The sequence below is a fragment of the Corapipo altera genome, unplaced genomic scaffold, assembly GCF_003945725.1.
Source record: "Corapipo altera isolate COAL_440 unplaced genomic scaffold, ASM394572v1 49, whole genome shotgun sequence".
Taxonomy (NCBI): Eukaryota; Metazoa; Chordata; class Aves; order Passeriformes; family Pipridae; genus Corapipo; species Corapipo altera.
Window position 1 is genome coordinate 6956243 of NW_020884879.1, and position 14712 is coordinate 6970954.

The 14712-nt window shown below is 37.6% G+C and overlaps 1 protein-coding gene across 2 annotated transcripts in view; it reads right to left on the reverse strand.

The window, feature by feature from the left end:
* Positions 1 to 14712, reverse strand: part of PRKDC (protein kinase, DNA-activated, catalytic subunit) — an 83863-nt gene that overhangs the window by 24696 nt on the left and 44455 nt on the right. For both annotated transcript variants that reach the window (XM_027638615.1, XM_027638613.1), the window contains 11 exons: positions 14247 to 14358; positions 12704 to 12828; positions 12460 to 12609; positions 11880 to 12053; positions 10892 to 10990; positions 9991 to 10201; positions 9285 to 9474; positions 8724 to 8939; positions 7352 to 7464; positions 4564 to 4695; positions 3216 to 3395 (listed from right to left, as the gene is read on the reverse strand). In XM_027638615.1, coding sequence (XP_027494416.1) covers positions 3216 to 3395; positions 4564 to 4695; positions 7352 to 7464; positions 8724 to 8939; positions 9285 to 9474; positions 9991 to 10201; positions 10892 to 10990; positions 11880 to 12053; positions 12460 to 12609; positions 12704 to 12828; positions 14247 to 14358 — 1702 coding nt within the window. The remainder of the gene's footprint in view (positions 1 to 3215; positions 3396 to 4563; positions 4696 to 7351; positions 7465 to 8723; positions 8940 to 9284; positions 9475 to 9990; positions 10202 to 10891; positions 10991 to 11879; positions 12054 to 12459; positions 12610 to 12703; positions 12829 to 14246; positions 14359 to 14712) is intronic.

Consider the following 14712-nt stretch of genomic DNA (forward strand, 5'->3'; position numbering starts at 1 on the left):
GGACAACTACAGGCCATTCACTTAAGAGTTGGACTAGATGATCCCTTTGGGTCCCTTCCAACTCAGAATATTCTGTGATTCTGAAACTCTCTGGACAGAATCACAAGGAAAGCGGGGGAGAGGTAGATGGACACATTGACAGCCTGAATTTTTTCTTCTGTTTGTTGGCAGGATTGTGCCTGTTACACAGCAGCTGTGTTTCACTTAACCTATTCAGTGGTGCATTCCTGCCATAAGCCAAAGGCGTGATTAACCACACTGTCTTCTCTGAGTTGGAGGCTTTCTATCCACGCACTTAGCCAGTTTTAGCATATGACAGCTTCCTGTTAGACTCATTGAGTACTGTACTCATTTACTCCCACCTGATTTAAAGGTATGACAATATTTCTAGCACATCTTTATTGTATTTAACATTAGTCCAACTACAGACTAACCTCATTTTCAGGGATAAACATTTTTGTTTACTTGAAGGTTTTTTAAAATACTTAAATCACTATTCTAAATACACATAAAATATCGAGCAAGTAGTGTTTTATTAAAGCCAGAGTTGGGCTTTTTCTTTTTTTTTTCTCCACCTAATAATGTAAAGTTGCAATAATATCTTAAACAAATAGGAAGAAAAAAATCCACAATGCGGAAGAGAGGGAGTATAACTTTCATTACAAGAAACAGAACCAAGTTTTAGAACAAAAATTAAAGTTTGATTCTTGCAACATAGCATGGTCAAGAATACTACGTGAAAGGAAAACAATATTTGGAAATTGCAACAGGAGACTGAGAACAACCAGGATACACTTCTTTGATAAATGACAACCACCACAAAAACTACAGAATAGGCACCTGGCATAAGAAATTCTTGACACAATTTGTATAGCTGAGACTCTCACACTAACAAATTTGTACTCAACAAAAAAAGGAAAAAACCCACAGTTTCTTGTGGCTTCCTGAGTTACAGACCAGGCAGATCCCAAAGAGGAGTTAGCATATATATTTCACCTACGATTCAGGCAGTTTCAATTAGCTGCACACAAGCCCACAACACTCCTGTGTAGAAGCACACATCCCTTGACTGCCAGAATTTAGGGGCTACGTCAGGAACACAGTGTCAACTGCACAATCTGAAAACTTAAAAACAACTCTCCTAAGGTAAGACCAAAAGCCCTTTCTCTTAGCATAGGAAAAAGTGTAAGAACCATGCAAATATAACGGTATGTCCAAAGAATAAATACCCTCCCAAACTCAAAATTTATAGACATTGTCCCACATCAAAGGAGGTACCTTTCTATTTATTGCATTTTGGTGGCTATTTGATCACTTATCTTCTGAAAGCAGAGGGAATACTCTCTGCTCCATATGCAACAAGCTTCGTCTTTCCTTGCACCACATGTTCAAAGATCAGGGTGAATGGCATCGAAGTTGGCCTGACAGCTAAAATATTTATAAGGCAATTATATGATGTTCAGAGGCCAAGTATCTCTATAAAGGCTACATAAACATTTGTCATGTTCTTTTCAGAAATTTCCTTCAGAATTTTCAGAAAATTCTTTTAGTATTTCAGCTGGTTCTTAATCTGTCCTGAAAGTGAATCCCAGAGCTTCTAAATCAATTTTAAGACCATATGTGTAGACAAAACCAGCTCTTTTTACCACCAAGTTATTCTCCTGAAGGAATGTGAACCTGGAGAAGACTAAAAAGTTGAACAGCCAGAAGGAAACAGCAGTGAAGTAGAAGCCTTTCTGAAACCAGCCAGCATTCATTACACTGTTGGTATACAGGAAACAGTATATATTTGTATTTTCAAATGTCCAAGCCACTAGGACAGTCTTTGTGAGCCAAATGATAGCCTTGACACACTTGTGCTCTTGCTCACACTCTTGCAGCTCACTCTCTTGATCAATATGAATTCTATTCCTTACTGAGGAAAAGACTTCCTCTCGCTGTTATGCAGGACACTCAAATTCACAGGCTGAGGCTTGCCTTTATGCTGTTGTTCTTTTGTTATTGATGAGGATAGGAAATGAGATGATCTTATTGCTCATATTTTTGATGAATTTTTAACTTACCTATTTTTGAGTCTTCATTCTATGACTTTTCAGAAAAAAAGTAGCCTAATGCAACAGTGTTATTAATAGGGTCTAATAGACAGCGTAATTCAACACAAATAAGATCATCAAGACAGAGAACCAACAAATGCAATGTCAAGAGGGAATATTAACAGATTGCTATTGTGAGACGCTGGCTCAAAACATACCAAGACAGCCCAGAAAAATCCCCATAGCATTTGACCTTTTATGCAGCTGCACAGAAAAAAAAGTAAACATGAAATTACATTTTTTCAGATGTGTAAATACAAGTACTAAGAAGCAAAGTTTGTCACTGTTCACTAAGCTACTCAAAACTAGTTTCTCCTGTATTACGAATGACATCTACTGTCACAGAGTATTTAAAGTTCCATAACAAAAAAGAAGCCATTAGCTGTCCCCCCCAAAAAAAGATTCTTTTGAGAGCTAGGAATCAGACACACTATTAAGATCAACACAGTTGACAAGAACCATTAAATACAGTGACAATGAGTATGCAACAGGTGCTTGGACAAGTTCTTTTATCTCCCTGAAAACTGGGTTAAAAGATGAAATTCACAGTCTATTCCAGGTCAGTATATTCTCATAGCAGAAAGGCTTGTGTTTCTTTTCCAGTGAAATAACCGTGGTGTACCCACTCACCCTTTGGTGGGAGTGTGTCCTTCCCTCTTTACTGAAAATCCCCAGGTAATTACTTCAGGGCACTAATTGGAAAAAATATGCAAGAGAGGCTAACAACAAACAGTCCGACAGCTACTGACATCCTCAAGACATCAAAGAATTCCTCAGTAAGCACTTCCCAGAAACAGGAAGATAAGCATGTGACACCCACATAGCCCTTTCAATTGTTCTCAATTCTCATTTCAATTGAAATGGCTTTCATTTAAAATCAAATCTCTTCTTGTTACTGATGCAGTTAAAACATTAAAAGGTGACTCAAACTCTATAGATACTTGAAAAATCAGTCCAGAGGCACAAACTACCTTAGCAAGTGTCACTTGAAATATCCAAGTGGTTAACAATTATCTTCCCACCTCTGTCTAAACTTCAGTGACAGCATTTGACCTTCACTACCACTGGGTTTATCACACACACAAAGACATTACATTCAGTTACTTTCATGCCATATTTTACCTGGATGCATGCAATGAATGGTGGAAAGTATGACAGGCTTGTACTGAGGAAATTATTGAAGTCATTCAGCAGCTTCTGGACAATGGCGTTTTTCTCAGAAGAATTTTTAGATTTTTCTACCTCATGAAAAATTCCACTAAACAAACTGCTGAAAAGCTGTTTGGCAAATGTTGGATCTTTCTGTAAATTACAACAGAAGCAGTAAGGTCACTGAATTTTGCTTTGACACAATAGACATAAAATTAAAAGATATGAACCACCCCATACCTAATCCCTATATGGATACTTTTTGGGTGTGGACTAGTTACTCTGGCATGCATCTCGCCTATGCTGACAATTACTGTACTACCCATTAAAATCACATCTTAATTCTTTTACATAAAGAAACTCCAAGACAATATAGGTTTCAGGCCAATGGTGGAGAGGGTGGAATTTACAATTTTCACATACTCACAATTCCCATTACAGGAACCAGACTATCAATATCATGATACGGACACCACAGTCTGTCAAGAGGGTTTCAGGAAAAAACAGAAGACACTGATGTGTGAGGAGACCTGGACCTAACATTGAGGCAGCCAACAGATTGCCAGTACAGGCAGACAGTTCCATCTGAGATTTAAAGGCATTTTTTCCACCTAGAACCACATTCGTGTGTGTAATATAATCCTATGCATCCTGGTCTACCATGGGCCTGGAATTTGGTCTAACTCTTTATCTAGTGCTATTCAGATCACTCATGAGTGTGCTACTTCCTCCCGTTACACAGTGATAAGGGGACATCAAAAGAAATGAAATACAAAGGTAACCAGGAAGACTGTGACTTCCCAACAACTGTAAAATGGGATTCAGTCTACTGTTCAGTTCAGTCTACAGTTTCTACTGCTCTCAGGCAGGAAAAGGAATATTGGATCAACTTTACTGAGTAGTCTGAGTCCAGTCTTAGTCACAGCAAGTTCACTGTATTTTTACAAGTCTGTTACAGCCACATAATAGAAGAGAAATGGCTGTTATGTTACTGTACAGTAAGATGCCCTTTGCAATAATGCCTGTAAAGACCACCACCAACTGTTTCTCAAGTAGAGGAACCCAGGGGCAATGGACAAGAGCTGATATATCAGGTCCTCAGTGTTCGACTCAGCTGCGGTAAGCTAGAAGGCCTCTTCTGTCATCATTGAACCAGCAGAGGGGTAGGAGAAACACTCCCTCAAAACAGACTCTTGAAATGTGTATCCTACTGGTTGACTACAAAACAACAAATCAGTTTTAGAAGTAGTTGCCCAAGTATATGCCATTTTCCCTACAGGAACAGAAAACTTCACAAATGACCTTTGAACAGCAGACAGACCTGGGCAAGGCCCTGCAGAGGGGCAATGAGACTGCGGTATTCAATCTGGATGTCGGGAAGGTCTCCTACTCGGTAACTTCTGTACAAAGTAACCTGTGCATCATACTTCATCTTCAGCTCAGATTTCATCTCCTGAAATGCATTTCTCATGTTAAAAAAAAATAATAATCATATTACTTAGAAAGAGCAGTATCAAGATAAGACGAAATAAGCAAGAGCATTTCTGAAGTGTTTTACAAACTTTTGCCATGCTTAATAGACAAATACATTTTCTATAAAGCTGTAATAAGGTTAAACTCAAAATTATCTTAGTCAATTAAAAATGTCAAACCACAACACTTGTTCATAGACTTCCTTCAGCCATTAACTTTTAATATTAATGCCTTGTAGATTCTGCTTCCATACAGGTAGTATTTAAGCTAGTTTCAAAGAGAATGATTATGACTGACAGCTAGTGAGCTGCTACGGTTTAGTAAGTTACTGCCTGTTAGCTGAGCCACAGCAGTATACATGATATGATGATTCTCAGCCTGGCCCAGGTGCAAAGTAAAATGACGTTCCTAAAGCTTGTGTGTTTTGTTTTATACAGTGGGATGGGGCAGGGAAGAAGAAGAAACAAAGTTGATTCCTTTCGGTCACAACAACCCCATGCAGCCCTACAGGCTGGGGGAAGAGTGCCCCTGAGAAGCTGCCCAACAGAAAGTGACCTGGGGGTGCTGGTCAACAGCTGGCTGAACATGAGCCAACAGTGTGCCCAGGTGGCCAAGAAGGCCAATGGCATCCTGGCTTATATCAGAAATTGTGTGGCCAGCAGGACTAGGGAAGTGATTGTTCCCCTGTGTTGAGCACTGGTGAGGTAGCACCTTGAATCCTTTGTTCAGTTTTGGGCTCTGCACTCCAAGAAAGACATTGAGGTGCTGGAGCATGTCCAAAGAAGAACAACAGAGCTGGTGAAGAGACTGGAGCACAAGTTTCATGAGGAACAGCTGAGGAAGCTGGGATTGTTTAGACTGGAGAAAAGAAGGTTCAGGGGAGACCTTATCATTCTCTACAACTACCTGAGGGGAGGCTGTAGCAAGGTGGCGGTCGCTGTCTTTTCCCAAGTAATAATCAACAGGACAAGCTGTCCCAGAAGAGATATTAGATATAATGGAAAAATTTTTTACTGAAAGGGTGGTCAGGCATTGGAACAAGCTGTCCAAGGAAGTGGTAGAAACACCACCATTGGAAGTGTTTAAAAGATGTGCATGTAGCACTTGGCAACATGGTTTAGTGGTAAACACGGTGGTGCTGGGTTAATGGTTGGACTTGATGATCCTAGAGGTCTTTTTGAACCTTAATAATTCTATGATTCTGGTAAAACCTAAACCAAACTGTAACAAAACTGTTGCAAACTGCAGGTCTTAAATAGCTGTCCTGCCTTTTGCTAGGGCTTAAAGGAATAATTTTTAAATTGAACAAGAGCTACTACCAAATACAAACAAAACCTACTTCTTCCTCTGCTTTTCTTCTTTTTCATAGCACATTATAAGGAAATAATCAGTAAGTTTAGAGGCTGGGTTTTTATTTTTAAATACTGCCATTACCAACTAAATCAGTAGGCAATGGGTGGATATAAACATTGGTAAAATGGAAGACAAAAACAGAAGGAAGCTTGAAAGTTTTTTTTCTCTTCTGTAAACTCCTCATAATTTTGCTGTTTGAAGTAATTTTTCTGCTACAGAACTTTAAAGGGATGATTTTCAGAAACATTTCAAGAGAAATATGCTATTGAGAAATTAGGACTTTGCTAAAGCTATTTCCAAATCCTCTCTTGCTCAGGATCTAATTTTTCCTGGCTTGTCCTATACAGTGTTAATGCAAATCATAGAGTTCCATGTGTGTTTATGTGCAACAAGTCTCTTGAAAAGTTTAAGGGATCCTGAGAGCATTCATATCACAGGTGGTTTTGTTGGCTGTATTTTGGACTGCCATACAGAATGCGTTTACAGGTCTTCTATTGCATGGTGGGAGGAAACTGTAGCTTTAGCCTGCAAGTAAACACAAATTGGCTAAAATAGGTGTTTGTGTGGTTCTTCCAGACATAAGTTCTGTTTACACAGTTGTCTGCATCTGCAAAGAATTACAAGAGTGTCTCAAACTGGTAGCTCCCTATCCTGGGTTCCTTTGCTTTTGGTCTAACTGCTATCATTTTTGGACGATAATGTATGTTATTTTTAGTAACAGGAACCTCTGAAAAACTGTTACAGAGCTTAAAAATACTTAGATTTATTTTAAGTACATAGCACAACCAGGAAACTCACAAAGTAGTAAGCTTCTAGCCTTCATAAACACACAGCAAATGATTATTACTGACATTCCTTCAGGTTAAAAGTTCAAAACAGTTCTGGTCAGTCCATCAGCTGTACCACATTTTTGAGTTTGTGTTCAGACTCTGAATAATGTTCCCCAACTATTTCTGCAGCGTATTGTAGCTTCAAGATCCCCAGTTTCCTGACTGACAACTGTAAAGGGCTTCCCACAGCTGTTAGGGACTCCATCACGTAAAATCACTTCATGCACGTTAAGGAGTAGACCATTCACCTATTTTCTCACTCCTGCTAAGTAACATCATTTAGCTTTAAGCACGTATGTAGCATGATTTCCAAATTAAACCTTTCAAAGCTCTTAAAACAGCAACCAGCACCTTACATTTACCCTTTCTCCACAAAGTTACCACTAGAGATGAAGTAAAAGACTGCAGACGACATTGAGACCTAAAGTTTTAAACTTATTTGAATTGACAAACCTTTTCTCTTTTCTGTTCAGCCAGACTTTTTCTAGCATAAATCAGACTGAGTTTGTCTTGGTCCTTCAAGAAACGTCTCCGCAGTCTTAGAATTTCAGCTCGTTCTTCTATACCTAGAGAACATATGATCACGTCCTTTCTCAAGTAAACTTCTGATTTAAGGCAAGAGCACCATATAACAACATTTGTTAGCTTACCAACTAGTCTCCTAAGTTTCCTATCCAACAATTTTATATAAGGCCTTTCAAAAAGATAGCAAATGAAAACAAATTAAGTTGCTCTGAGGAGAAGAGGTAATAGAAACTTCAAGCACAGAGGTGAAGTATAAAGGTCAAACTATTGCACTGGGAAAGGCACTAAAACTCATGAACAAATACGCCCCATACAAGAGATTTATTTTAAGCTCTCAAAAGCAAGTATGGTATTTGCACTATACTCCATAAAGTATGTACCTCCCTACATAAAAGAGGTGCTAAATATATTCAAAGATTGGGTAATAATAATATCATACAATATTTTTTAAGTTATGATTATAGAACTGACAGTGGATCAACTCCTGCTCAGGACAGTCATGGAGAAAGGCCACTTAAAAGACTGTTCACTTCAGTCCATTTCCTAGTAAAGCAGAATGAGCAAACAAAAATATACCACTAGAACTAGTATTTTCCCGGTAGAAGACCAGGAACTGACGGGAAGGTAGACTGATCTCTCTATTTCTGTAGTTCAGTATGGTCCATTCAGAACTGCCTGGAAACACCTCTCAGGTATTGAAAAGGTTGATCTTTATAGATCTTTGCCTGAACTCCTAATCCCATCCTTTCGGTCAAAATTTTAATGACAAAGTACGGAAAGGTTCAACAGGAAGAAAGAGCTGAAGCCACTTCAAAACAGCACTGAAAATTTTCAGTTATTGGCTGGGTGGATAAAGGAGCATTCTCAGAAAAAACCCAAGTAATTCTAATGACAGATTGCAGTATGTTGTAGACCATGTTAGCATGCATCTGAAATGGTTTGGAAAAATATGTTTAAAGAGATGTCATCTTGAAAGAGATATGCAGTTAAATTTAAAACAGAAGGGACAGAATTGTCTGACATTCATGCTATGATCATCTTAGGGAGAGACAGGAATGCAGAGATCACACTGACTGGTTTCATATCCTCTCAGTTCTTTTATCTAGCAACATACAATTTTATAATTCCTAGCACAATCCTAGTTTTTTGCCATAGACTATGTTTGGAAACAAAATCTCTCAAGTTGAACCTCCATGAGAATGTCTCAAAGATAACAGACTGTCAGCCAAACAACTGAAAAAGATGGTTTATAGAAATGTACTAGTTATATAGAAATTGCACTTAGATAAGGCTTACAGACCTTTAGTTTTGCTGTCCACCTCAACTCCAGGCAAATTCAACTTTTTTTTCCCAAAATCTGGCCCCACGGGTTTAAAGGTTGCTTGTTTAAATTTTTCACTCCATTTGCTAACCAACAGCATGGATGAAGATAAGGATTCAGAGGATGAAGGAACTGCATATTCTGCCAATGTGTCAATGCTACTTCCAGTTAGCCAATTAAAAGAACTTCTACCACCTACAAGAAAAAATTGCAAAAAAGCTGTAACATACTCACATATAAAGTGAAAACATCTATGAAGCAGGTAATTTTTCTCTCCCAAAAATATAATTCCCAGTGTTTTTGGGCAGAACAGATTTCAAACTGTTAGGTAAGAAACAAATTTCTTTTACATTAGGCAGAATATAAATATGTATGAGACCAAAAAAAAAGTGATTTTTTTCTCATAACACACAGAAGAAGTCCTTGAAAACACAATATTAAATGTATTTACACTTTTACATTAAAAATCCATATGCAACATAAATTAAATCATTCCTATAGCAAACAAGAAAATTTCAGAAGACACTGGTCTGGACTTACTGACATGCTGTGTAGGTGTAAATTCATATTGCCGTTGGGTAGCCCTCACTGGACCACTGACTGACCCAGAAGCAGAAAGGGATCTTTCTTGTGATAAATTCCTGTGGATGCTCTGAGAAGCTTGAGTCCCCACAAACATAGGTGTGAGCACAGTACTTCGGTAGCGCCAGCTGGAATCAACTACAAAGTCCTACGAACAAAGAAAAGTAGCACGGTAAAGACGGAGGCTTTTGGCATTTCACTGAGTCAGGATAGCAGAAATGACAGCACAGAATTTAAAACATCATCCCAGGTACAGAGGCAGAATTTGACAATAAAAATAAAAACTGCAAACACATAGAAGTTCTCCATAGCTCAGCAAAAAAGCTGACTAATTTGGACTTGTCAGCTGAAGACTGATTTACAGCTCTTGTGCTAGTATTCCTGTTTCTTCACAATATTTCTCCAGCTGATGCTGCTTCTCTCCACCACCCTCTTTTTTAGCTGTTTCAGTACTCATCAGCTATACTTGGTATATATAATTATTTTAATTAAATCATCAGACTTCTGATCCTGCGCATAACTCATGACTGTTCAGCTGTTAACTAAGGAGAACAAAACACTTTCAAAAATCTCCTTCATTATGCCATTCTCATCCAAGTGGTAACTACATTAAAGAACAGAATTTGTCACATGGTTGCACACAGCACAAAACATTACAACTCACCTGAAATTTGCATTCAGACAGTGGATGTTCAAATATTTTTCTGGAATAATCTGGGCTCTTGCTAGTCATTTCGAGCAGAAAATTTGTGATTAGACTCAAGTACTGTGTTTCAATCTTGGTAGAATATAAAGAATTTAACAATGACAGCATGCGATCAAGAGTATTTGTCGGTAACCTTGTCTCCTCACTCCAAAAATTCCTAACAATTAATCTGTAAAGGTAAGGAATAAAGTTATTCTTGGTTATCTGCAAACAGAAAAAACCCAACACCTCAAAAAAGCCAAGTTAAAAACAACAACAACAACAACCAAACAAACACAAACCCCAACACAATAAGATTTTAAAGCCTTCAACTAACACTTTCATACCATGGATCTTTCATTGAATTACACCAAATTCCTCTTTTATCTACCATGCTCCATGCCTCATATTAAAGGTTTACTCTGAAAAAATTATTTCTGTGAAGTTGTTTTCCTCTTGAGAAGTGCTATGGGTGGATAAGCACACAGATATCCTGTCTTTTGTTTCACCAAAAGAAATTTTAAAAATCCAGCATCCTCCAACGTTTAATCTACTGTTGTGTGTTTGTGTTTAGCAAGGTCCTCCTTGTCCAAAAACTCTAGAACATTAATGCAGAATTAGGTTTGACATAGTAAAACAACTTCCCCATGGCTTAGAAATTTGTTCAGATGCTCTGTGCTTCACTTATGTGGTATAACACTATTGGACAATATTTTATAAATTAACTTATTGGAAGAAAAGGAAATAGTGTTATCTCACTGTTACTCTTTCATACTGAAATACTTAGAAAACCTCTCAGGATCAACTATTTTGCTATAAACAAAGTAAGAGCAAGGTAGGTATTTGTTATTTCAGACAGTTAACACAGCACTTTACTCACTGCAGTTCAGCATTCTCATCAATTAGTCCTTGAAGCAGCATTTCTTTTGCCACTTTGAGTATTTCCTTAGAATCATCATCTGCTTGACTTTCTGGATCACTGATGGTAGGAGAAAAATATCTCTTAGTGACTTCTCTTAAACAGTCCATAGCAAAATAAGAGGATGAGGATCGTGCGGAAAAAAGGAGGAATATGCCCTTCTCATAAAAATCTCAACTTGGCATGACAACACTGCATTTTTTTCATAACATGAGGTCTTCATTGCCTTAAATTCCTTGTATCTCCACTACTTACAAAAGAAATAATCAGAAAGCTAAATAATATGTTGGGTATTTATTATGAAGGCCAAACAGAAGTAATTCTGAGTTTGCAAGGTAGAAACTGAAAAAAAGGCAGAGAATTTGCTTTTCTGAAGTGATGATGGAGTAAAAATTGCCTGTACTTTTCCTTCACTGTTAACTGTCCATTCAAATAGTTATCTTGGGAAAAAGCACATAATAAAACCCAACTAAGTCAGATGATTCAACAGCAACCTGCTTGTCAAACTGAGAACATGCTTGTTCCCTATTCTAAGAGGTAAAACAGAAAGACCACCTTTACACTACTAGATTGAAGGGACTGACATCACGCCAAAGTACCTCAATATGTTTTCTACCTACAAGCAAATTTCTTTAGTGTATAATTTTTATTAGTTACAAATTCTGGTGACAAGAAAAAAAGCGGGAGCATCAAAGCTAAGATCTCTTATGCCATTATGCTGTGGTGATACAACCTCCTAGTCCCGGGCTAAAGTTCAGGTCCAAGTATTTATCCCTTAGTGGAAGTGATAAAATTGCCACCAAAGGCCAAAACCACTCAGGCAAATCCAAGGCTCTATTCTAAGAAAAATATCCTGCACTGAGGAACATGAAGTTGGAAGACCATTACAAACACTTTCACTCTGCCTGTGAGAAACCACTGAAAGACAACATCTGCAGTGAATACACACCTGTAATTATCATAAATCCACATCAGAATATCATACATGCGCTGGCGACATATTACAGAAGGGTGAGAAATGAATCCTGTCACTCCAGGGAGAAGTTCTTTAAGTTCTAGTGGTTTTAGTTTAGCCAGCATCTTGTACACTATATCCAAACAAACCCTTTGTCTTTCATCATCCCTAAAAGGAGAGGGAAAAAAGAACAGGTACATTGCTTTTCTCTTCAATGCCACACACAGAACCAGAAGATCAGCTTACATTTAGCAGTGATATTTGGTTTTGCATAAAGGGCTTTAGGTAAATACTTTTGTGTTCAACCTGAGACTAAGAATAGAACTAAACAAATACATACTGCAGAAATTTACATCCCAGTGGTGTTTCACCACAATGCTATTTAGGAGCTTTTGTTGGTTTTTCACAGTGAGCTAACCATCTTAACTCCCAGATTACATTAGCTCAAATTAGAGAGCATGACCAAAAAGTGAATGTGAATTATAGATGTTTCTGAATGTAAAACTGTTGTGGCCAGCACAGAAAATATTATCAAGAAATTTGGACCATGCATTGTAATCACATGACCACTTACCTATGATTCATGATCTGGATAAAGTCTTTACTCTTTAATTGCAAGTGGAGATCAGGAACTTCTTCAGCCCGGCACATTATTACTTCAAGACAATAGGTTTTCATCACACCATGAAGTTTGGGTATCAAAAAGAATACTGCATTCATAAACCTTAACAAAAACAGAAGCCCACAAAGAAGAGAAAGTAATTTTTCTATTATTCTTCTAGATCTATAATCAACATACCACGTAAATCGTGACATACCTGTCAGCAAGAGGTGGAAAATTCTTAACAACTTTATTCAAGCATTGAATAAACTTATCATGTTGGGTGTTCTGATGTTGTTTTAATTGTCTTACGACACAATCATAAACTGGATCTTCAAGTACCTGAAAATGAGAAAGGTAGTAAATCAAGGATACCCACGAAAATCACAACCACCTTAGTGACACGCAGTGTTTCTGCTGTACTGTTTGATTCTATTGCATTTTGATAGGCAAGATACATCTGACTCATCATAACATTTATGGTGCTTAATGGTTCCTGTACAGCTCTGCCTGACTGAAATACATGACTGCTGCTTAAATAATAGTTCACAAGCTTCCTTCAATTGGTTTGGAACCCATGCCTTAATTTCGAAATACAATATATAAATATTAAGCAGCTTCTCATTCAGTATAGAAGATGTCCAACTAATGAACACAAAAAAATAGACTTTTAGTGAAAAGGTGAAAAGTAATCATCAACCTTTAATCAACAGCAAAGAAATACGCCATGGATAAGGATAAAATTTGCACCATCTTTGCTCATTTATTCAAAATACTGCTTATAAGGGAACTTGGAAGACCGTGAAAGAGAAGACTTATGAATATTAATGAAATATGCTCTACAAACTGTGAAAGAACAGCCAGAATGGAATTAGGTAGGGAAAGAAGTAAGAATAGTGGGGAGAGAAGTAAGAATAACTAACTAATACTCCACCAAGCCAATATCTTGGTATTTTTGTGTCCAATAGCAGCTGCAGATAGATATCTAGGGGAAAGATGATCCTGGCTGCATTTTGTCCTCCTTTTCACTCATACAACCCAACATGCATTTGTCCTTAGATTAGGGATCTTGGAGCTTACATTGCTGTCTGTTGCTTTTAGAACCTGTTCATGACACTTTTTTGTGCATCAATTTGCCTAATTTCTCTTTGAACCTGCTGATGCTACTTACCCCTAGAACCTCTTCTGGAAACAAATTCCAGAAGTTCATGAACTGTTGTCTGAAGAAATATTTCTAGCATATGTCTCAAACTGATTTTTGTGATCATCAAGAACTATCCACAAATTCTAGTACTGTAGGATTTGATGAGTAACAGTTTTGCATTCACATTATCCACTACCTATAAAATAACTGGATTGAAAATTAAATACAGTTTAACCTTTAAATTTTATATCAAAACTTGCAAGTTATTAAACATCCCCAGACACAGATACTCAAAAGGTAATTCCAAACTTCGAACTTGCCTTGTTTTTTCTCTTAAAGAAACCCCAACTTTAAAATGAACCATGCTAGTGCTCCTGGTTGGCAAAAGTCTCAGAAAGAGAGAAGCTACAGAAGAGCAAGTCAAAAACTTTGCACTTAGTCCACTCTCATATTCTTTTACTCTTGAGTTAGCAGTTTAAACCTTTAGCTCAATCTGTTGGACAAAGACTGTTGAGTTTTAAATGCATTCATTTTTGGAGCTGAAATGAGTAGTCATATAAAAGATGAACATAAAATTAAGACAGGAATGGTCAAACACACAGCACAGTTCACTTACATTTTCTCTCTCAGCAATGTACTGAAGAGCAAGTCCCAACACTTCTGCTGCAGCTGCATAAACTTCTTTATACTTTAGTAAGCCCATGTTGCTGGTCAAAGCTTGAAAATACCTAACACAAAAGGTAGACCTGCTGTAAGCCATTACTACTACTGCAAATTTAAACTGAAACAAAAAACTCACCTGAGCTGCCTAGGGGAATAGTGACTGCTTTTAGAAGAGCTGAATACATGGATTTTCCACTTGCAACGTCTCAAATCCCTGCTTTGGCAATTCCTGACTTTGTTAATACCCATGAAATTGCAATTCTGGGGCCCACTATAAAAAAACTTTACATACTTCTAGATATTTTCCGAAATAAATGTAGTCTGCAATTTGCAGCTAGAAAAACATTACCTCTGATAGACAACAGCAAAGGGATGATAAGCAATCCAGCTCCCACACTTCATGCTGACAAATTAGACTT